This window comes from Pungitius pungitius, chromosome 1 (assembly GCF_949316345.1).
Source record: "Pungitius pungitius chromosome 1, fPunPun2.1, whole genome shotgun sequence".
Lineage (NCBI taxonomy): Eukaryota > Metazoa > Chordata > Actinopteri > Perciformes > Gasterosteidae > Pungitius > Pungitius pungitius.
This window is the reverse complement of record NC_084900.1, coordinates 30,216,957-30,239,381: the sequence shown is the minus strand read 5'-3', so window position 1 is coordinate 30,239,381 and position 22,425 is coordinate 30,216,957. Positions and strand designations below refer to the sequence as shown.

Below are 22,425 nucleotides of genomic sequence, written 5' to 3'. Positions count from 1 at the left end.
TTCTTTAGCTTGATGCAATATTGAAACGTAGGATCACCTTGGATTAGTCGAGGTACAATGACGACAGCTAACCCCACCTCTTTTGCTCCATCAAGATGTGTAAACTTTTTAACCAAACCCGCTGGATGACGACGTGGCTGTCTTCCTGAAGTGAGCTTTGCTTAATGAATTAATGAATACATTTAGTAAGATCCGCTTCTCCCCCGGGGCATTATATATTGGTGAATTCAAATTGAATCAGTGGAGCCATGTACTTTCAGCTAAAAGTAATATTGCAGTCTTAAGGGAGAGGAGATTCCAGCAATGTTGTCAATGGATTGTCAATTCAGGTTGATAACAAATCCAGGTCTACAGATTCCAAAGCATCAAGCAAACCTATACAACACAGGACTTGTTGTGAATCAATGATCAAAACGTCACCAAAATAACTTTGATCGCCCCCATTCAGTCAAGGCAAGATTATATATATTATTTTATTATAAATGAGCTTATGAGCTTTTTCATATGTGGCATTACAAGCTCTTTACCCAGTTGCTTAATGAACAGCACCATGCATTGTTAGCACTCCTTGCAGAGAAGGGCTGCAATGAGCAAAAAAAAGATCAAGGTACACACTTGACACCGTGAGAGAGAATTAATCACAACAGGTGCTGGGGCAAGTTAGATAAAATAACAAGCAAAATTCAATTGTGGAAGCGCTAGAATAAATCACAACAGGTGCTGGGGCAAGTTAGATGAAATACCAAGCAAAATTCAATTGTGGAAGCGCTAGAATAAATCACAACAGGTGCTGGGGCAAGTTAGAGTTAGTGAGAGCTAAAGGAGAAAATAAACGCAGTAGGTCACATAAGTTCTGTCGGATGTTCAAGTTGCCCAGAAGGATGAGCGGCGAGCTGTCATCTGGAAGTTGTAACTCTTCCATTCGTTGTAGAAGTAAATAACTTCTTCTCTGGAAGGATCATTTTCCGCTGTGGTCCAGTCGACTTGGGTCTTTGCCACGATTGCCCGCGGTTAAGCCCACCCGTGCCGTGTGGTGGAAGAAAAAAAGAAGGCCAAATTATTACATCCATCGACAGTCACACGATATGGAATGCTGTTGTACGAATGCGGGAAGAAGTCTTTTACAATTATGCAGACAGAACAAAATATACATAAAGAAATGCTTTCCCACCTCGCTGGAGTTGAAAGCCACGTGTCCCATGTGCCATTCCCAGTGATGTCCTCAGACTGGTGGCATGACTTTGCACGGGCCATCTGAAAATATTTGAGCACCAACGTGTATTATCAGAATACGATTATGGCTGTCAACAGATTATAGACAATTAACTAGTTAATCACACGTTTTGAAAACATTTATCTTGATTACAATATTTTTTTCTCTTATATTAACTGTTTACAGTTTAGTAATTTGTTGTTTCAACTCCATAATGAGCTTGACGTGTGTATATTATTTCTTTGGAATGAGGGGCATATTAATCATATCATTTAATGTTAGATTCATGCTCATTGTGAAGGCAATAAATATATAACATATTGAAAAGCATTGAAGACGCACAATACATTACGTGTCATTTAGCTGCGCCCGGCTGCACGCTGCGGGGAGATTATAGACAATGAAGTTAAACAACAAAGTAGTTAAGTTAGCTGCTGCGAGCACGGTTCTACTCAAAGTGTGTAAATAAAGTGATTCAATCGGGCCAAGTTATTTAGGGCACACGGAAACGTAAACAAAGTGGCGCTGATAGAGTGAAGAGGGGTCTTTTATCCCCGTGAAGCTACCGTAGTTAGCTTAGCTAAAAGACGTATGCTGGTTGTTATTGTTCAGTGCTAAATAAAAACCCTCTTGAATGTAGAACACAACTCACGTCTGGCCTCATACCATGACAGGCACATTAATGTTGACAATTAACTTCGTTAGCCTTGTGTTCACCTTTCCTGCCGGTCCGTCTCTGACCGTAGTCTGAGTTTGCAGGGGGAGGCGTTGCTGTCTGCTCCAGGGCCAAAGTACTGTCGGCTAAGTAAACTTTGGGGTTAATTCCCTTCGTCCCGGGGTTGGTGAATAAAAGTCCGCTTTACTTTCTTTGAGGATTTATTAATCTAACACTGAGTAACAAAGTTACAGTACAGACAATTCTCCGGCCGCTACATCCACTCCGTCATCACAACAACAACACAACTTCCTCATGCGCTCTCCCCCTCCGTAGCCCGTGCGTGTAGCTCTTAAAGGGGCCGCACCATTTTCTCTAGTAACATCACCATGACGTATGTTGCAGAATACGTCTATTTAAATCCAGATGTAAATATATTGAACTGTCCGTGTTATTTGTCCAGGTTAGATGTGTCGTAACTCGCAACCAGCTGCCCGGTCCGCCAGCTGAGTGCCTCAGTCTGCTGTTTCATTCTGTTCATGTGCCACGGAGCAGCTTCTGTCCTTAAACTGAAACGATTTTCACAAACCTGCTCTTAAGTGTAGTTGTTTAAGTCAAACACATCAGCAAGGAGCGTAAACTGAATCATTTTGTTCGTTAGATCAGACGACACGCGTTTAAAAAGAGGAGGAAAAAAAAATAATTTCGTCGGGAGTCGATCCCACGACCATAGCATCGGGGGGCCAACACCTTACTCACTGAGCTATTCTTTCAGATGGATTTGAGAATTCGAAAACTCACTGAAATAGGATTGGTCACTCTCCGCCAAAAATACAGGAAATATTCACACTAAAAAAATTATAACTGCCTTCCTGTTTGTTTTAGAGAAAATTCCTCAGAGACTTTTTTAAGTCTCCCTTTAATACATTTGGTAAAAAATCAGCGGACTTGTCGGTCAAACAGGATGCGGGCGGGGCTTCGTCAAAATCTTCCAGGGGGCGCAATGGAGGCAATTGTTCACTTTTGATCCAAAACTGCACATCAGGTCTGTAAAGGTCATCACGTAGGATACTCACAGAGGTTTTCAAGAGTTTTGGAGTGTGCCGAGGCTCAGAAGATGTGCTTGAACTTTCATGCGAATATGGCGACGTCACAGCCACAAAGTTGGTCCAAAACTCCCAATTCTCACTGTGAGCCATCGTCACAGTCTTACGTCTTATATTCCCAGATTTGAAGTTGATCAGATTAAAGGGCTAGGAAATGGACATGTAAATGTAGAAACTTTGCATTGACCTAAGCCAATAGGTGGCGCTATACTTTTTCGAAAATCACTGCATGGCATTACTTAAAGGCCTACACAAGCATCATGAATATACATTTATAGCCAGAAATATCAATGTTCCTTGGAGTTATACCATTTTCCGTTCTGGAAAAAAATCGTCCAAAATTGTCCAAACTGCACGCACGCTCACGCACAGGTAGTTTTATGAAAACTCTTGATTTTAATAACTTTTGACCCCAAGGGTGTCAGGAACCAGTTGCCAGATTTTGAAATGGATCGGATTTAAACTCTCGGAGGAGTTCGTTCGTTTGTAAATGCAAAAATTGAAGGAAATGGCCAAAAATACACAGAATCACCACAGCGCCCCCTAATGTTCAAATATTCTGGGAAAATTTGGGGATGTTCTAGGACTCATTGTGAACATGTCCTCAAAATTTGGTGAAAATGACGGTTAGAAAAAAAAAAAGTTATAGGCCTTTGAATTTTCAGGACACAAACCTATAAACTTCATTGGTCCATAACTTTATTGAAAAATGAGATATCAACATTCTTTCAATAACTTTTGATCGCATCGAGCCAACGATCATTTTGCCGAAGATTTCGTAAGAATCGGACCAAGCGTCTGGGAGGAGTTCGCGAAAACGTGTTTTTCACAAAATTCAAAATGGCGGCCATAAAACGGTAGGCGCATTTGCATACCATAATTTTTTTTGTGTACAGCACATCCAAGAGAACCTGTGTGAAAAGGTTCCAAGTCGATCGGTGAAAGTAAAAAAAATAATTAACATTGCGGCCACTTTGGGGGGCGCTAGAGAGTTCTTTTTCTTCTCCTCTAATTGCGGGACCCGAATCATACGTCAATTTTGCGCACTTCTGATGCGCGTGCAAAAATTCAAGAGTTTTTGAACATGATGAAGTCCCCGAAAGTGCGTTCGAAGTGGCGAAATAATAATAATAATAATAATTCTTGCAATTTCAATAGGGCTTTCGCCCGACTTTCAGTCGGCTCAGGCCCTAATGATTAGACTTTCATCACACTGCATTGGCGTGTGTTGAAAAGTCAACACAACAAATGGCCAGTTGACCAGTTGATCTAAATGCAGGTGAAATGATTTTGGTTCAACCAAATGACATGACGTGACTGACATGTCCAACGACGCTTAGTCTGGAAACAAGGGTTCCTTCTTCACTCCCATCTTTTTCCACTTATAAAGATCTCACACTCAAGATCTCAAGTGTGGCTCTACTTCAGAGCAGGTGAGAATAATGCTCAACCCCTCAACTGCGTCTGAAGACACGCGCCCTCAAGTCATGGCGGTCCAACCCGCATGTCTGAAAGACAGGATGTGACCTCAGGGCGTCATTATCTTAAAACAGGAACTGTATAGTTGTCTATCAATGGGATGGAACACTAGGCAGGCTGGTTCGGATGATGTCATTTGATGGCCACGGGAATTTAAATATATCTTTCTTGAATTCTGATCATTCGCAGATTTGAGATGTAGGATAGTTAAACCATACATTCTCAAGTGTTGGAAACAACATGAAACATAATGAAGGCAAAGCAAAAAAAGAAAAAGCATTAGCGGGAGGCACTCCGTGGGGTAGGGCATGAAAAAAGGAATGGGCCTCTATTACGAAGGGGCCAAATCGTTCACACATTTTCGGGACACTCTCCATCTTCGCCGGCTTTGTAGGTGTTTCACAGATGTCAGATAATGTTCGCACTGACTGTTCATGAATATCACATATGGAGCGAGAGAAGAAAGGGTGAAAACCATGCGAGTGGGGAATCCAGATATTTGGATAAATGGTGGGAAAGAGGACAACTTCTTTCATGACTCCCTCGAAATGTAACCAAGCAATGTTTTGAATAAAATCCCTGCTAACAACAATTGACCTCGGTAGTATCAAGCAGCTAATACAGCCAATATCAACAAGACCTCCAACGGTCCAAAATCACACCATGTTTAATATTGGATGGCTTCTTTCAGGCTTAACACAATCCAAAGCCAGTCTTTTCATCTTCAGAGTCAAGGGTCACACACACAAAACTCCATTTACACCCACCACATGTCTATCAAGCCTCATGCACCGACTGCCCACCTCCCAGTCCCCCATTAGTCCACCACCCAGGCTAGCCCTCACTTCACAGTCACATCATTAATAAGGAATACAATGCATTTTAGTGAAATTAGGGACCTAATCAGCTTAGCAGTGAGCCTGTGCGTGCTAATTTAGCTCAACTTCAAGGCAAAGCCCCCCAGCCAGGCTAAGGCTCACTAAGACTGGCCCAAAGCCCCTTTAGGTGCTAAGCTGATTGGGGGGGGATCAGCGTTAAGGGCCAAATCCGTCTTGTCCGTTTGCGTCGGTGTTGCTGGTTCAGAGGCCGAGTTCAAACACCACAGAGTGAGAGAGGCGAAGAGAGATGGGAACAGAGATGGAGAGAAAGGGAGAGAGAGTGAGGAGATAATTGGCTGAGACAACTTAAGAAGGCAGATTGGGAGAAATGAGGCTCGGGACGATGAACGAAATGCAGAAAAGATGGGAGGAGAAGACATGAGACACAGAGAGAGTGAGAGACTTAGAGAGCGGGGGTGCGAAGAAAAGTGACCCGGGGCATTACCCACGCTTCATTTCAGTAGGTCAGACCGATGGAAGACCTTTTTTTTTTTTTGGCGTATTACACATCATGAGACTGATTACTCTGAGACGAAGAGGAGAAAGAAGAAAACCAAAGAAACAGCGAGGGGAGAAATGGGAGAATGCGAGACTGGCAGGGCGCTGTGAAACGGTGCCAGGGTCAGGTGATGCTTCAGAAGGAACTGTCTCCATTCCCCCCCCCCCCCCCCCCCCACACCCCCACATCCCTTTTTCCACACACACGGCGTCTTTCTCTGGAGTCTGAGGCAAGAGCGTCAGTTGAAGGGTCGGCTGTGCAACTGCATGTTGACGGCACGTTGACTTCTGCCTCGCTGTGCGCTGACGTCACGCCGGCTGACAAAAGTCCATGTGTTGACAGCGCCGAGTGTAGCAGTGAGAACCAACGACAGGGAAGCCAGAGCGCCGGGTCAAACGGGTGCCTCTCCTCCGGTGAGTAGCGCCACTGCAACGCTATTTAGCAGGCTCCAGTAGGACTGCCTGTTGGCTCGTTATGTTCCCAATACGAGGGGTCTGGATTGAGTTGAAATGAAAAGCAAGTTCACAATGACTTTTGGGGTCAGTGTAAATGGGTATAGTTTACCAGGCTACATTGCTGCATAATTATTCTGGCTACGCGGGGCTTAAACTTTGGTCAAATCATCCACAAAAGTCACACGGACATGAATATTCTTTCAGACTTCTCAGTGGATCAGAATATTGTTTGATAAACAGTATCCATGCTGACTGTAAGTCAAGCGTGTAAAGTACAGAAATTGCAAAAGAGTGTGGTGGGGGGGTTGGACACAGCCACAGTTAGCATTGGCTGACCTCTTAATGTCCCGCTCTGTCCACCAATCCCCTCACTTTATCTTCTAAATGATCTGATGATGTGTGCGTTTGCGTGTGTGTGTGTGTGTGTGCGTGCGTGTGCGCTTGAAGCGAGGCAGCCTCAAAATGTTGCTTCTTGTTTAAACCGCTGATTGCTCTCATATTACTTGTGGCACTCATCAGCAATTCAAGGTCATTCTCATTCAAATGCACGCTCACACCAGGAGGAAACACGCTCCCTCGCCTCGTTTCTCTCTCCCACCGCCGACACATCCACGCTCTTTATCTCACTCATGCACATGCACACACATTAACACACATTCACTTTTTAGGACTTACTTAAAAAGTGTGTACTGACCAGCTGGCGGTCAGAAAAACTCCCAGATAGCAAGACAGAGTAAATGGGATCGGCTGTGCTGCATCAGTACTACAGGTCTACAAATGTGGTAACACATTCTGAATACATGCACATAAACTCTCAACATGTTAGACATATGCTCACATGTTTAAGCATGCAAACAGCAAACTTAAGTAAATAAAATAATAGTGAATGAAGGCAAAAGGATATAACCGACATGTTTAACTACATAGCTACATATCAATGGTTAAGGATCATTCATTAAGGCCAGTCTGCCTGCAGTTACATTGTTAGACACATGGGTGTGCACTGCAGTTAGGTTCCTCACGTTGCACCAGTGTTCCTTATTAGTTCTAGGTTAGCTATTACCTGCATTCCATTTTAAAGGTAGGGATGCATGAGACTATCTGTGTTCTGCAGGAATAATTGTATACCGTATATGTTTTTTTCGAGTCTCCCGTTAGTGTGCAAAACATCAAGTGAACCTGTCTCTGGGCCTGAATACGAGCTGCCTCCTCTTGCGCCCAGAGAGCCTCTCTATGTGCAGACGTGTTCATGCTCTCCCTCAGTGCCCTCTCCAGCTCCCTGATCCCCTCCGCCGTCTCCCGCATGGCACCCTGGGAAGCTGAAAGAGGAACCCGAGGGGGCTAAAGAAGTCCAGAGGAGGACGACGAGGAGGAGGCGGGATGAGAGAAAAGCAGCAAAAAAAAACATGGAGAAAGTGTTTTCTTTAAGTATACTTTGCTTATAAAACCAAATCTTCAAATGATTGCGGTGGAATAACACTATAATGGAAAGAGAAAAGGTTTATTTTTTCATTTTTTCATCTAAAAGAATCTGGTCCATGGAATCCGGTCCATGGAAAACAGAAAAGGAAAAACCTTTTAAAAAGCTTGTGTGAGAGAAGAACAAGACTTGACTGAGAAGATAGAAGACACAGCCAGGACAGAAGAGGGTGCTGAGAGATGGAGAGAGCTGGTGTGTGTAAGTACTGTGTCCTTGCTGACATACTCAGGAGTGTGTGCCTGTGTGAGCGTGGGTGTGTGTGTGTGTGGAGTTCACCATGCACTTTCACATGCACAGTTAGTGTGTGGCCTCCGTGACACCTATGGTGAGTTGGGGGAAAAGGATCCCTCTCCACACTGGGTGATGGAACTGTTAAAGGAAAACACTGGACAGAAATAATAAACCCTTGACTCTTTCTATCCATCTCTTGTTTTATTTTTTAACTCTCTTTCCTAGTCTTAAATTGTTGACTCGCTTTCAAGTTCACAGGTTCACACTTTTCTGGGAGCCGTGCAGAAGCCTTGGAGGTACAAGGATAAGGAGACGATCTCAAACTGAGCAAGAAAGAGCTCAGTTACACTTGTTGAAAGACACAGAGTAGAGGTGTTCCAAGTGGTTACTAAGAATCAGACGCAGGAAACTAAATGAAAATAGCATTCTGCTATGAACGACGACGGATAGGAAATAAATATTTCAATTGTGAAGCTGCTGCACATGAAAGCCAGTTAAGGATTTTGTAATGCTTGGAAAAAATGACCGCTTTGTAGGTTATATATGGAGCTCAACGTTAGTGTGCGTGTATCCAATGTTATCTTGAAGAAGTTAACCATATAAGCCAATTTGTTCTCTGTTACATAAAAGGAGCTTCAGGGCAAAAAGGCTCTCACACATAGTGAGCCTATTCTGTCGGTAAAAAAAAGGGAAATGCGAACTAAAACGCATCTGAATGGCCCATTTACCACCTCCTTATACATAAAGAAGTTGGAAGAGGTTTGACCCGGTCCCTGTTTCATACACAGATAATGGTCAAGACGACTTGCAATCATTAAATAGATGAGATGGGCTATATTTAACCAATGGGGCTAATCATCGGACTTATTCGGTAATACCGGCTGAAACACCAGCAGTTGAATTATCCTTGAGTGTGATGAAAATGGTGCCGTGCCTGCCAAATCGCAGGCGGATACTTGTGGCTCGTCACGTCAGCACGACACAGCTGGAGGTGAGCGACAAACACCCGCACACACACACACACAGAGGCAGGCTGTGTGCGTCAGCGGTCCACGGCTGTAATTGGATGTGACAGACGGGCAGTAATTCGATGCACCAGAATCAACAAGTACCGGTCTGACCCTGCCTAACAGACAGAAATGCATTTGCACGCGCACGTGCAGTACACCCACCCCGCTGAGATGGGAGTGCCAACGCTGGACCCATGAATGAAACCTGACCAGAAAGCTGTGCCTCTGTGTGTGTGTGTGTGTGTGTGTGTGTGTGTGTGTGTGTGTGTGCGTTGGTATTTCCGGATTATGAGGACATTTCACCTGTTTACATACTTACTCTATGAGGACATACCGGATGTGTGAGGACAAAGGACATGTCCTCACAAGTCAAGCACTGCAGCCGCGCTTATCAAGCCGTAAATGACCACCTCCCGCTTTTTCTCGGCATGTCTCCATAACTCGGTTTTACCCGATTTCTAGTGTATGACAGTGTGTGCTCACAGTGTGTTATATCCGACACTACTTTTTTTTTTTCTACTGCGGAGTGTATCAGTGTATCGTCATTCGATTGGCTACTGCCTAGGGCAGACTCTGATCAGTGATTGGCTCTACTTGACGTCAATCAGGGAGATTCTGATCAGTGATTGGCTGTTGAGCCCTCTGCCTTCTCGACTCACGGAGATTCTGATCAGTGATTGGCTGTTGAGCCCTCGGCCAAGTTCTCGACTCACAACGAAGAAACAATGGCGGCGATCGTCACTACTCCGCATGAGGGCAGAGTCACCTCTATCAACTCAATTTAACTAAACTGGTAAGTGAATATTTTAACGATGCATTAAATAAACCGTGTCTACAGTGAAAGCTGTAGGTTTTTTGGTTGCTAACTAACTTGTCTATGTTGTAACGAGCCGTGGATCCGGGTCCAGTTCTGCTCGTGTTTTAACGTTAGCTAACGTTAGCTAACGTTAGCTAACGTTAGTTGCTATCAAGCTTTAAGGTGCTTGATTTAACATATTTAAATTTAACTCAAATGGCGTTTTATTTTTGATAATTAAACGTTTGCCTCTGAAGAGCGAGGGTCGCTAAATCATCCCCCCCTGAGCCCAACCCCCCCCCCCCCCCCCCGCAACCTACCCCCACCCGGGCTGGGGCTGCTGCTCAGACCGTTGAAGATCTGCATGTTGAGTGGGCTAATGCTCACATTTTACTACGTTAAATGAAGGTTTTATTTCTACCAGACCTTAGTGATTGCTGGAGTGTATTAGAACAACCAAGGCAGAAGGCAAAAAATTGTTTTTGATTAATTAAAGGTAACTTAGCTGGGCTTAGTTTGGTGAAAGAGAGAAACTCAGAAGGTGTAGGTTGTATGAATCTGTTTAATATGGAAAATATATTAATGTTAAGCACCTTAGAAGGCTACTGCTTCTAATGGTGATCTACTGGAACTCTTTGCATTTGTGTATATTTAGAACTTAGAACGTAATTCCAGTTAAATAATATTTCATGTTCACAAGCTAATTTTCTCTGGTTTGTACAGCAGGATGCAGTACTGTTACTTTAATATAAGACTGAGGACAAACAAGTGATCCATTTATGAATAGCGCGTGATCTGTGCAGAAGTAATTTTAAAAGGGGTAAAATTAAGACCAATTGACCTATAAAATCCATCTCTTATGGATATATAAGCTTTGGGCATCCTGCTGCTCCTTCATCAATGCACTATATTCTGTGACCTTAGTAATTATCCAACTTAGTGAGAATAGCTATGACAATTACATTATCTATATATACAGATTTGTTTATTACTTAATACTCCATGTTCTCTGAAAACTATTGCAGCAAACATGATGGAGAGAAGGAGGAGAAAGACTCCTGAACAGGATGCCATGGACCACATCATTTTGGGCAGAGATAAATCTTTTCTACAAGAAAAATTTATTGACTCATTCAAAGGTTTTGCATCTTTATTGTTACTCCCCCACACACATCACGTCATAGCAGCAAAGGAGGCTGTGCTCATCAAGCTAATGTACAAATTTTACTTCAAATGTCCTTGCAGTCAATAATACATGTGTACATTACTTACTTGCCATTTTAGGGAGAGGTGTTTTTACACTGGATTACATCGCACCATCCACTTTTGTGATGGAGTACCGTGGAACTCTATCACAATGTGCAGGTCTAGATGCTGCAAATAATCCCTTTGTGTTTGATTTCATCTGGAATGGAACACGCCATTGGTAAGTTTGCTGCTTGTTGATTTACTGCAATAGATTTATTTTATAGAGTTATTAGTTAAAGCACCAATCAGTATTCAGAACAAATATGTTGTATGCTGCATGGTATTTGTATATCTGTATTTAGTTTAACCATGGCCTGTTCTGTGAGTAAATTCCCCAAAAGTTATACAGCACAATGTGGTGGAAAATGTAGTAAAGGTTTGTAGTTTATCAAATAGAAATCCAGCTACTTTTTTATTAAAACAACATAATTAGTATTATAATCCAGATGTACAACGGCAGGGAAAATCCCAATCTTGATTAAAAAAAAGTTCCTGTCTGGTGAGGCTGTAGTACAGGGCCGTCAGCCTGTGTATTACAGCTCAGCTAACCGGCTCTCTTCGGTTTCCTGTCAATAACCATCCAAACTGAAAGCAGTAAAAGAGTCCACTAAATGACATAATAATAATAACAATAATACGGGAAGCTTCATTCTTGAACTTCTGAATGATCCTCCTTCCTGTCAGTCATTCAATTTGTGTTGACAGTTAAACAAGTCTTACACATTGCTCTGTGCTTTATTGTATCATAATAAGAGATATGCAATGGAATGTGTACAAAATGTTCCTGTTTTATGTAAACATGTTTGGACCACATTTGAAATGTTTCTGTCATGACTATTTTAAATATTTAATCCCACAAAATGTAATTTTTATCTGGGCTTTTTGTCTTTCAGCATAGACGCTTCGAAAGAGGATGGAACCCTTGGACGACTGGCAAATGATGACCACATAAACCCCAACTGCAGAGTAAAAAGAATTACTGTCAAAGGAAGGCCACACTTGTGCCTGTTTGCTGTGAAAGCGATATTTCCAGGCGAGGAGATAACATACAACTATGGGGATTCTTGTTGGCCATGGCGCTCAATGGTGAGTTTATGTTCCCTTTTATTCCCCAATATGTGTTTTTACAGTGATTTTAGCTTCTGTATTTAGCTGCTCTAAGAGCAAAAGATGGGTTTGGGCACATTTTGCGTCAACCAGCTGCGTTTTGTCAATCATATGAGTTAGAAAGTATTCTTCTTTCACACACAAGACATTACATGTGGCTCATTGGGAGAATACTGTAGGACATGACTGTCTGACATTAACTTTATACTTCTCCACACTTGAGGTCAAACAGAAGCTGATTACATGTTTTTAGAATACTCGTATACGGACATGTGCGCACACGTGTTTTAGGAAAGTCGCCCTGTGGAGGACTTTTTTTTTTTATTCCACACTTTTTCAAGGGGCAGGGGGATTTTTCTCAGTTGTTATTGTGATCGACGGTTAAAATGTACAGAACTTCATAACTGCAAAACCTCAGACATGAAACGAGTCTTCCTCAAAGCGCTACAGAAGTTATATGACAACAGTGTGCATCTTCTCTGTACATTCTCAGGCACCCTGCATTGAACTGTCCAATCCTGAGCCCAAGCAAGTGGTTCCAGCCTTGGCAGAAAAAGAAATGGTAAGTTTATCTTTGTAAGTTGCGTACTGGTTTTTGTGGATTAGGGTGGGGGAGGCCTACCTGACATATCGGCCTACTTCCTACTAATAACATGTTTTTAGAAAAGTCGTCAAAGGAAAGTTCTGTCTTGTCAAGGTGTCTTGTGAGGACAGCAGGTAAATTGTCAAACCTGACTAATCATTTTCCATTGTGTCATCAGTAGTGGCACTTTTGTGTCAGGCGATGAGCACAGCATACACCTGCTCTGTGAGGACACCTGCTCTTTGAGGACGAGTTGGTTTTATGTTAGCTTACAGTGTTTCCCCTAGGTTTTCCACTTTCTAGGGGGGAGGCGGAGGGGTGGTCGAGCAGATGGTTAACGGTACGGCTCACAGGGAGCGGGGGGGGGGGGTGGCGCTGACCGCCTAGTGGTACGGCTGACGTGTAAGTGACGGCACGGCTGTCACCCGGTTGTATGTGGGGGAAAGAAATCCGCACTTTTTCAGGGGGGGTGGGTTTTTTTTCTCAGTTTGTTATTGTGACAACGGTTAATGATCTCTGTGCGCATTGGGGTGGAACTCCGCCGTGAGCGATGCCGAGCACAAAGCACAGTTGTAAACATGACGATGTACAGAACTTCATAAGTGCAAAACCTCAGACATGAAACGAGTCTTCCTCAAACCGCTACAGAAGTTATATGACAACAGTGTGCATCTTCTCTACATTCTCAGGCACCCTGCATTGAACTGTCCAATCCTGAGCCCAAGCAAGTGGTTCCAGCCTTGGCAGAAAAAGAAATGGTAAGTTTATCTTTGTAAGTTGCGTACTGGTTTTTGTGGATTAGGGTGGGGGAGGCCTACCTGACATATCGGCCTACTTCCTATTAATAACATGTTTTTAGAATAGTCGTCGAAGGAAAGTTCTGTCTTGTCAAGGTGTCTTGTGAGGACAGCAGGTAAATTGTCAAACCTGACTAATCATTTTCCATTCTGTCATCAGTAGTGGCACTTTTGTGTCAGGCGATGAGCACAGCATACACCTGCTCTGTGAGGACACCTGCTCTTTGAGGACGAGTTGGTTTTATGTTAGCTTACAGTGTTTCCCCTAGGTTTTCCACTTCGAGGGGGGGGGGGGGGGTGGTCGAGCAGATGGTTAACGGTACGGCTCATAGGGAGCGGGGGGGGGGTGGCGCTGACCGCCTAGTGGTACGGCTGACGTGTAAGTGACGGGACGGCTGTCACCCGGTTGTATGTGGGGGAAAGAAATCCGCACTTTTTCAGGGGGGGTGGGGTTTTTTCTCAGTTTGTTATTGTGACAACAGTTAATGATCTCTGTGCGCATTGGGGTGGAACTCCGCCGTGAGCGATGCCGAGCACAAAGCACAGTTGTAAACGTGACGATGTACAGAACTTCATAACTGCAAAACCTCAGACATGAAACGAGTCTTCCTCAAACCGCTACAGAAGTTATATGACAACAGTGTGCATCTTCTCTACATTCTCAGGCACCCTGCATTGAACTGTCCAATCCTGAGCCCAAGCAAGTGGTTCCAGCCTTGGCAGAAAAAGAAATGGTAAGTTTATCTTTGTAAGTTGCGTACTGGTTTTTGTGGATTAGGGTGGGGGGAGGCCTACCTGACATATCAGCCTACTTCCGGGGATTGCTCAGTGGCTATTGGTTCTCATGGCTATTAATTGCATTCTAGCTACTGCACTTTACTGATTTTCCTCATTACTTGTCTTACTATATTTACATTTGTGGATCCTCAGTGCCACCATGAATTCACAAGTGCATCTATCTCGGCTTTGGATTGTTGTCAAGACTGCTCAGGACCAGTATCAAGTCTAAAATGGCTTGGTTGGACATGTAAATGTCAGTATCAGTTTCACATAAACACACGTTTTCTTTTTTGCTTAATTGAAATTTGAGCTAAACCATCACCATTTCACAAACATTCACATGCCTTTCCTGGAGTTACCTTCATATTCGTTACCATCTACAGTACAAAGTGATTTAACGTTTAAAACTAAGATAAATGTATACTACCTTCCTATTTTTCTCATTGCAATGTGCTTTTAGTATGTTCAAGGTCATGGCACAAAACCTGCTACCTCAAGAATAATTCGGCACTGGTACGTTTTCATTCTTTGAAACGGTCCTTTTTTCAGAGTTTTTCAGTTTGATTGACTAAATATGTCTTCATTGTATGTACATGTATTTTTCAAATCTTTTAGGTGAAGGATGTTGAGCCCTTCAGTGATGAAGGATCCATCTGTGATAAAGACTATGTTCCTGACTCTTCACCAAGTCGTGAGGACTCAAGCTCTGATTTTGCAATTCAAGATGCATATTCTTCATGTAGTGATAGTGATGTTAGCCTTTCCATCAATCCTAAACCACCACATTGCAAGACTGCTCCAACTCTGTCTATGGAGACCACAAAGAGTGTGCCACCACTCAGGAACTATGTTGAACCTGAGGCGGCTTCCAACTCTGACAAAGTTAGTGTTGATGAAGACCTCATACCTGACAGTGCATCCTATTCTGATCATGAACCCACTACAAGCAGTACTCAGAGGCTTGGACGCAGAGAAGTTACCGGAACAGAGTCTTCTTGTTCTGAAGAGGGGGACAGGAATGAGACTGAGCTAAGCTCTGAAGTGTCTTCTTGCACCCACAAAAATTACTGTTTTGTTTGCAAGAAACCTCAGTCAAAAATAGCTCGTCACCTAAAAAATCACGAAAAGGAAGAGCCTGATATTGCTCGAGCATTTTTGCTCCCTAAACATTCTAAAGAGAGAAAGAAATTACTTGAGGTGCTCCGCAACAAAGGTAATTACGAACATAATCGAGATGTTATGGGTAATCAACGTGGAGCACTGAAACTGAAACGACGACCAGGAAAATCAAACAGCTCTGTGAATGCAAAAACATATGTGCACTGTGTTTATTGCAAAGGTTTGTTTGTTCGCAAAGAGCTATGGCGCCATTTACGTCGATGCCCTTCAAAGAAGCACACTGAAGACACTGGCACGGCCCAGGTCTTAGCTCTGGCTGATGTTGCAGACTCAACATTCTCCCAAGCAATTTCTCCTGGAGTTTGGAAGATCCTGGGAAATATGAAACAAGATGAGGTAGCATCTGTCGTTCGAAATGATTTCCTCATACTGCAATTGGGTCAGTCTCTCTACAACAAGCATGGAAGTGATTCAACGAAATTTGAATACATCAGACAGAAGGTTCGGGAGATGGGCAGACTGTTGTTGAGCTTGAGAAAAAAATGTTCCATCTTTAGTTTTGAAGATGCTGTCAAGCCAAACAATTTTTACAAAGTTATTGAGGCTGTCAAAGACGTTGCTGGTTACGATGAAGAGAAACACTCCTACCGCACACCAAGTCTTGCCCTGAAATTAGGGCATTCGCTAAAGAAGATTGGTGACATTATCCTCTGTAGGGCTATTGCAGCAGAAGATGAAGAGATGATGAAGGTATCGGAGCGATTCACAAAACTATGCTCTAAGGAATGGTCAGAACTTGTCTCCCACAATGCTCTTTCTACTTTGAGCAAAGCCAAGTTCAATAAACCATCAACCATACCATTCACGCAGGATGTGCAGCTTCTCCATCAGCACCTGGAAAAGAAATCGGCTGATGCTGTTGAAGATCTGAAAAAGCACGAGTCTCCACAGACGTATACTGAGCTTGCCAGAGTGACGCTTGCTCAAATAATTGTCTTCAACAGACGTCGTGCTGGCGAAGTCTCAAAAATGACACTTGAGTCTTTCAAGAAAAGAGACCAGACTGAGCTACATGAGGATATAGCCGTTGGCCTCTCCCCCTTTGAGCAAAAACTGGCCAAGCACTTCAGCAGGGTAGAAATGTTGGGCAAACGAGGGAGAAAAGTGGCTGTTTTGTTAAACCCTGAAGTAGTCAGTGCAACAACACTTCTTGCAGACAAAAGAGACTCGTGTAATGTGCACAGGGACAATCCCTTCCTATTTGGAAAGCCAAGGTGCCCCCCTTCAAGCTACTATAGAGGACAGGACTGCATCAGGGGTTTTGCAAGTCGTTGTGGTGCAAAGAATCCTGAATATCTTAAGTCCACACATCTTCGAAAGCACGTTGCAACATTGTCCCAGATTCTCAACCTCAAAAATAATGAGCTTGACCAACTAGCCAACTTTTTGGGCCATGATATTCGGGTCCACAGAGACTTCTATCGGCTGCCAGAGGCAACTATCGAAATGGCAAAAATCTCAAAGCTTCTTCTGGCAATGGAGAAAGGATCTCTTGGAAGATTCCAAGGAAAATCTCTTGACGAGATTGAGATTGAAGGTAACTTCCAGATTTGATAAACTTTATTGGTTATTTCAAAATGGTTACAAAGAGCATTAAAGGAACATACATCCACAATCACGCAGTGGGATGGGGTGAGTGTGCTCATCAAACATGCTTTTCTTTAGATGAATTGGATCCGGAAACAATTGGAGAGGAAGATCCAGACGACGATGACGATGACGGTGACGATGATGGAGATGGTGAAAAGTCTCATCCTGTCCTTGGATTAAGAGGTATGTAATGAATATGTTGTCTTATAGTATCCATTAGTAGTACAACATATAAGATTGGACTCTCTATCTAGCAATGAAACTGCACACTGTAGCTCCCTTTTGTTGCTCTTATTAACACAATCTGACTTTATCACACTGCTGTTCTTAAAGTCTGAAACCAGACAATCAATTGCCAGTTAAATGGACCAATCAATAAGCTAAATCTGGTCACCTGAGAACTCAGTCTGACCTGCTGGCAATTGTATGTTTGTATGCTGCAATAGTATAAATATCAGTGTGGACAGTCGTTCCTAAAAATTGTATTTTAGAAACAATTAGGATTTTCCAGGCATTCTACCCATTCAGGTCTATCGATTTCAGATGGTATTAAATTGAATTTTTTTTAAATATATTTTTCTTTCTTCTGGTCCATAGGAAAACGAAAAACGATGACATCATCCCAGGATGAAACAAAGAATTCAAAGGGTACAGAAATGCTACTAGTTTTCAATTCTTGAATTTTTATTGTTCAAGTTGCAATAGTTTGGTCTTGGTTTCTAGATAGATTTATATATAATTCACCCCCAGAGGGAAATTTGTGTGTAACCGTAGGTAAGGTTACATAGTAAACATAATATAAAAGTATTCCATATGGAATGAAATATGCAAAACACGAAAAGGGAGCCGAACATATTAAATGGGGAGAAAAATGCCCATAATACAATTATATACAGAGTATATGTGTGTGTGAATATTATATTTAGTGAAATAGGATTGGAATAGAAGTATGTACAGTGAAATACAGGCTCCAGTTCAGATACCTTGTTTATTCTATATTCTGTAAATCAGGGGTGCCCAATAGGTTCGATCGCGATTGATCAGTGTGAGTCATCGAGTAACGTAATGACAGAATGTGTGGAATGCTTGACGGTTCCCTCACTTCTGACCGAGGTGTTTTTATTTATTTATATCAATTTGTGAACGAGATGCAGCGCTGTTGTTCCTTTTGGTTACCGCTACCACTCGTTCACCCTATTACTACTCTGCTGTAAATACAGGTTAAATACATCTGGACAGGTTATTAAAGCTTTACTTATTTTCTCTAGGAAAGAGAAGTCACCTGGAAACCAGAGGTGAGGTCACCAGCTCCAAAGGTAGGACTCATCCCTTACTACTTGTCCCTCAGGGTCGCAGTTACAACAGTGCAGTATCGGCCCTGCCGCACAACATTTAATCAGATTTAATTTATTTTATGTTTATCTTATTTTGAGGGTTTGCAAAAAGAATACCAAGTAACTGTTGAATGTAGTACTACAGAGATACGGTTTCTACTTAAGCGGACACCAAACAAAACTCTTTGTAAATGCATTTATTGTAGTTTTTAGGAAAATTTAAAATGGAAGAATGAAAAAGCCACATTGTTCAACACAATTTTTGCCTCTTAATGAGAAATTTGAGCCAGTGTGGTAAAATCTAATGTTTTGGTTGGGCTGAGTCTGAGACCTTTTTCACATGTCTTGCCATTTTTATGAACAGCTCCGGCTTCACACCCACATTGAAAAATCGCAACATAAAGCTTTGTCCAACTAATGTATTCCCAAAACGCATTTTCTCTGCTGTTTTTTCAAAATGCCGATATAATGAAAATCTTACCTATGTATAATTGTCTTTATAATAATATGAACGAGGAAAATATGTTCTTTATTGGCAGAGGTTCGAAGAAGATACATAAAAAAGTCATGGAGCAAAATGGAAGTGTCTGCAGTGATGAAACACTTCAAGGCCCACATTTTGAAGGGACACTTGGCCACAAAAATGGAGTGTGAGCAGTGCAAGCTTGCCGAAGACCATATTTTAAAAGGAAGGACTGTACAAAACATTAGAGACTTTGTAAGGAACAGGGGACGCATGTCCACAAAGGGAAATTTAGTTTGAGGGAATATGTCCAAGAAACCTCTTTAAGCACCTGTTAAGAGTACAACTTTTGAGAAAAATGTACAGTTCCCTTTTCAGTAAAATGTTGTTACTGCGACTTTTGAAGCAGTAGAGTTCACTGCACTTGTTACTGCGTCTTTTGAAGCAGTATAGTTTACTGCACATGTTACTGCGTCTTTTGAAGCAGTATAGTTCACTACACTTGTTACTGCGTCTTTTGAAGCAGTATAGTTCACTGCACTTGTTACTGCGTCTTTTGAAGCAGTAGAGTTTACTGCACATGTTACTGCGTCTTTTGAAGCAGTATAGTTCACTGCACTTGTTACTGCGTCTTTTGAAGCAGTAGAGTTTACTGCACATGTTACTGCGTCTTTTGAAGCAGTAGAGTTTACTGCACATGTTACTGCGTCTTTTGAAGCAGTATAGTTTACTGCACATGTTACTGCGTCTTTTGAAGCAGTAGAGTTTACTGCATCTTTTGAAGCAATACTTAAGCAGATATATATATTGCCAATATGTAATGTTTGATAATGGTATACATTACAATAAATGTATTTTCATATAAAGGCTGTCTAATTTCGTGGTGGGGAGGGGCCCTGATAAACACACGTATTTGTATATAGCCATCCATCCCCAGGATGGTCCTCATAACCAAGGGTCTGGTCATGTCGGTGTATGTGTACTGGTAATGTCCTGTTAAACCAGGATGGTCCTCATAACCAAGGGTCTGGTCATGTCGGTGTATGTGTACTGGTAATGTCCTGTTAAACCAGGATGGTCCTCATAACCAAGGGTCTGGTCATGTCGGTGTATGTGTACTGGTAATGTCCTGTTAAACCAGGATGGTCCTCATAACCAAGGGTCTGGTCGTGTCGGTGTATGTGTACTGGTAATGTCCTGTTAAACCAGGATGGTCCTCATAACCAAGGGTCTGGTCGTGTCGGTGTATGTGTACTGGTAATGTCCTGTTAAACCAGGATGGTCTTCATAACCAAGGGTCTGGTCACGTTTGTGTATGTGTACCGGTAATGTTCTCATAAATAAGGGTGGTCTTTATAAGTCACCTTCATGATAGGATCCGCCCCCATCCCGCCCCGTCCCCACAGTCCTGTAGAATGTCGAGTCTTCAGATCTCCTGACTCTTTCACCAGAAATTAATTCTGAACAGTAGGCTTCGTTTCCTACATCACGAGGACCATTTTGATAGTTCTTAGATCTCTCTGGGACAAAGGGAAAGGTGTGTACCCATAAACCATGGTTTGAGCAAGTACGGGGAAAATGTCCTGACAAACCACTTTTGCCCGTATGTGTGTGTGTGTGTGTGTGTGTGTGTGTGTGTGTGTGTGTGTGTGTGTGTGTGTGTGTGTTTGGTGATTCGTATTAGTAACAAGAGAATATTGCTGTCTTTCAAGAATACAAAGAATGGAAAAAGGGCAAAAGAGAGATACAGAGAGCGGGGAGAAACGGAAAGATAATTGCCTGTACAGCACCAATCATCACCTAATCCCCTTGGGAAGGATCATTATGGAGTCTGGCCCTCTTTGGTTTGGTGAAGGGATTATAATCACTAAAATAAACGATCTGAGAGTGAGAGAATGCACATTTCCAGAAGCTGTATACCTATAATCCTCAGGTTCACACACACACACACACACACACAAACCACACACACATCTGTCTCTGTCAAAAAAAGTTAAGTGTGCCGCAATAACCTCTGTGTGTCTTATTTCAAGATTTAAAAAATGTTAAGCATGTGTGCATGGCCAGAAGCTTCATATACAGTTTCAGTCAAATGTACAGAGTGTGGGAACAGGCTTTGAGTGAATGTGTCCATCTTCTTTAACTGTCCCCAGATTGTCTTTAGTTCTTGTGTTTCTAAATAGACAGCGTTTGGGGTTGGGTATTAAGTGTTGCTGATTCCTCACCGTTACAGATAACAGAAAAATAAAAGGGTTTGTGTGGAGGCTCGAATTGGACATTTCCGATGTGTGTTTTCTCTGTGTTTGTGAAGTGCAGCGTGGCGCGATGGAGACCAGGGAGCGGAGAGATACTATCACTCTATCCCACATAAACTCCCATAGATGAACGGGGCGAGGCAGCGGTGAGGGAAGGACCTGTTTGTTTGTGTTTACCCTCGGAGCGTGCTGTGTTCCTGATGGATCCAGAGATTCATTTAAAGAGAAAGAGAAAGAAAGGAAGAGCACAGGAAAGAAAGGGGATAGGCCACAACATTTTATTACATAGATATGTAGTGAGCTGGAATATGTGCTAGTATCATGTAGTCCAGGTTTTACATGCTCCACAGAAATTCTTTGAATCTTTTTGAATAATTGCTATTTGTTTTAAAATCATATCATATAATGTACAATTAAAACTGTGCTGTTAAACATGTCTTGTTTATTTGTGTTTTTCCTGGATTATTACTTTGTCAATGTTGATTTATTTTTCCTCGAAGAACACCATTTTGTTGAACAGTATACTTGTTTACGGAGCTGAGACTGATAAAAAAAATCAAAGTTTCATTTTATCTGGCATGTTGAGGGATACAAAATTAGCAAAAATGAAAAAAAGTGCACTATTTAGTATAGTCGTATATCATCACAGTTTTGCATGTTTGCTAATTATCACTAAAACATTGGTGGGGGCTGGGGCTGATGAGAATGTTTTTCAGGATGTAGTAGGCATAAACCAAAAGGTGGAACAACTTGCATGCAATGTGCATGAAGAAGTCAAGTGACCACATGATCGTTCCAAGATATTTCCGTTTGATCTACGAATTGATATTTCCAAATACTTATCAGTATTGGCCAGGTTTTGACATGGGCGAATGGCTGTAAAGTTAAGCCTCAAATAAGCGCATTTCCACACATTGAAAATATCAACTCCCTCTAAAACTTTCCGCTGTAGAAGTCATCTATCTCCCTGACATCAATTCCACTTCTCCCTTCTTGTCCCTGTACCTTTTATGTTCTTTCTGGCTCTCACTTCATGTCTCTTTCCACGTTGAAGAAATATTAATGTCTGCTACTCAGACGCTGTTAAGAAGAGGAAATAGGATGTTGGATGCAACCGCCAGCACACACAGAAATAACAAAATATCTCAACCAAAAACATGCCGAGAGCGGCTCTGGTTCTTTTTGGCACAGAGGTACAGAGAGGTTTACTCTACTTCATCGCTCCTATGGGAATAACCTGGCATGGCCGACTACTGCATATTAACACCTCAGCACTGCTCTGCAGGC

The 22,425-nt window shown here is 42.4% G+C and overlaps 3 protein-coding genes and 1 long non-coding RNA gene across 7 annotated transcripts in view; 2 read left to right on the top strand and 2 right to left on the bottom strand.

The window, feature by feature from the left end:
• Nucleotides 1–22,425, bottom strand: part of LOC134102909 (ERC protein 2-like) — an 88,600-nt gene that overhangs the window by 58,606 nt on the left and 7,569 nt on the right. Inside the window, exon 4 of one of the 2 annotated variants that reach the window (XM_062564688.1) lies at nt 7,465–7,626. The exons of the other annotated variant lie outside the window; for it this stretch is intronic. Coding sequence (XP_062420672.1) covers nt 7,465–7,626 — 162 coding nt within the window. The remainder of the gene's footprint in view (nt 1–7,464; nt 7,627–22,425) is intronic. 2 annotated transcript variants of the gene reach the window in all.
• Nucleotides 455–2,192, bottom strand: LOC134132762 (uncharacterized). Its single transcript, XR_009956954.1, has 3 exons — nt 1,931–2,192; nt 1,556–1,593; nt 455–1,254 (listed from the first exon to the last, which is right to left on the bottom strand). It is a non-coding gene; the product is annotated as an uncharacterized LOC134132762 (long non-coding RNA).
• LOC134132759 (N-lysine methyltransferase KMT5A-A-like) lies at nt 9,262–15,022 on the top strand. Of its 2 annotated transcripts, XM_062564694.1 has the most exons (9): nt 9,262–9,799; nt 10,828–10,941; nt 11,087–11,228; nt 11,944–12,136; nt 12,651–12,719; nt 13,430–13,498; nt 14,203–14,271; nt 14,468–14,830; nt 14,933–15,022. In XM_062564694.1, exons 2-8 carry the CDS (start codon nt 10,833–10,835, stop codon nt 14,624–14,626), a joined length of 810 nt encoding a protein of 269 aa, XP_062420678.1. In that variant the 5' UTR covers nt 9,262–9,799; nt 10,828–10,832; the 3' UTR covers nt 14,627–14,830; nt 14,933–15,022. The 2 variants fall into 2 exon arrangements, with proteins under 2 accessions (XP_062420678.1, XP_062420680.1); XM_062564696.1 differs by having other exon boundaries at nt 14,203–14,830.
• On the top strand, nt 16,346–20,998 carry LOC134132756 (uncharacterized). Of its 2 annotated transcripts, none has more exons than XM_062564686.1 (5): nt 16,346–17,033; nt 17,162–17,269; nt 17,684–17,734; nt 18,355–18,381; nt 18,960–20,998. In XM_062564686.1, exons 1-5 carry the CDS (start codon nt 16,466–16,468, stop codon nt 19,181–19,183), a joined length of 978 nt encoding a protein of 325 aa, XP_062420670.1. In that variant the 5' UTR covers nt 16,346–16,465; the 3' UTR covers nt 19,184–20,998. The 2 variants fall into 2 exon arrangements, with proteins under 2 accessions (XP_062420670.1, XP_062420667.1); XM_062564683.1 differs by having other exon boundaries at nt 18,355–18,402.

What these genes read in the sequence shown, in the direction of transcription:
- LOC134132759 (XM_062564694.1), top strand. Translation starts at nt 10,833, where the DNA reads ATGATGGAGAGAAGGAGGAGAAAGACTCCTGAACAGGATGCCATGGAC. An exon ending in TGGAATGGAACACGCCATTG is followed by an intron (nt 11,229 to 11,943) that starts GTAAGTTTGCTG and finishes TTTGTCTTTCAG; the next exon opens with CATAGACGCTTCGAAAGAGG. An exon ending in GTTGGCCATGGCGCTCAATG is followed by an intron (nt 12,137 to 12,650) that starts GTGAGTTTATGT and finishes GTACATTCTCAG; the next exon opens with GCACCCTGCATTGAACTGTC.
- LOC134132756 (XM_062564683.1), top strand. Translation starts at nt 16,466, where the DNA reads ATGACACTTGAGTCTTTCAAGAAAAGAGACCAGACTGAGCTACATGAG. An exon ending in TCCTGTCCTTGGATTAAGAG is followed by an intron (nt 17,270 to 17,683) that starts GTATGTAATGAA and finishes TCTGGTCCATAG; the next exon opens with GAAAACGAAAAACGATGACA. An exon ending in TGAAACAAAGAATTCAAAGG is followed by an intron (nt 17,735 to 18,354) that starts GTACAGAAATGC and finishes TATTTTCTCTAG; the next exon opens with GAAAGAGAAGTCACCTGGAA.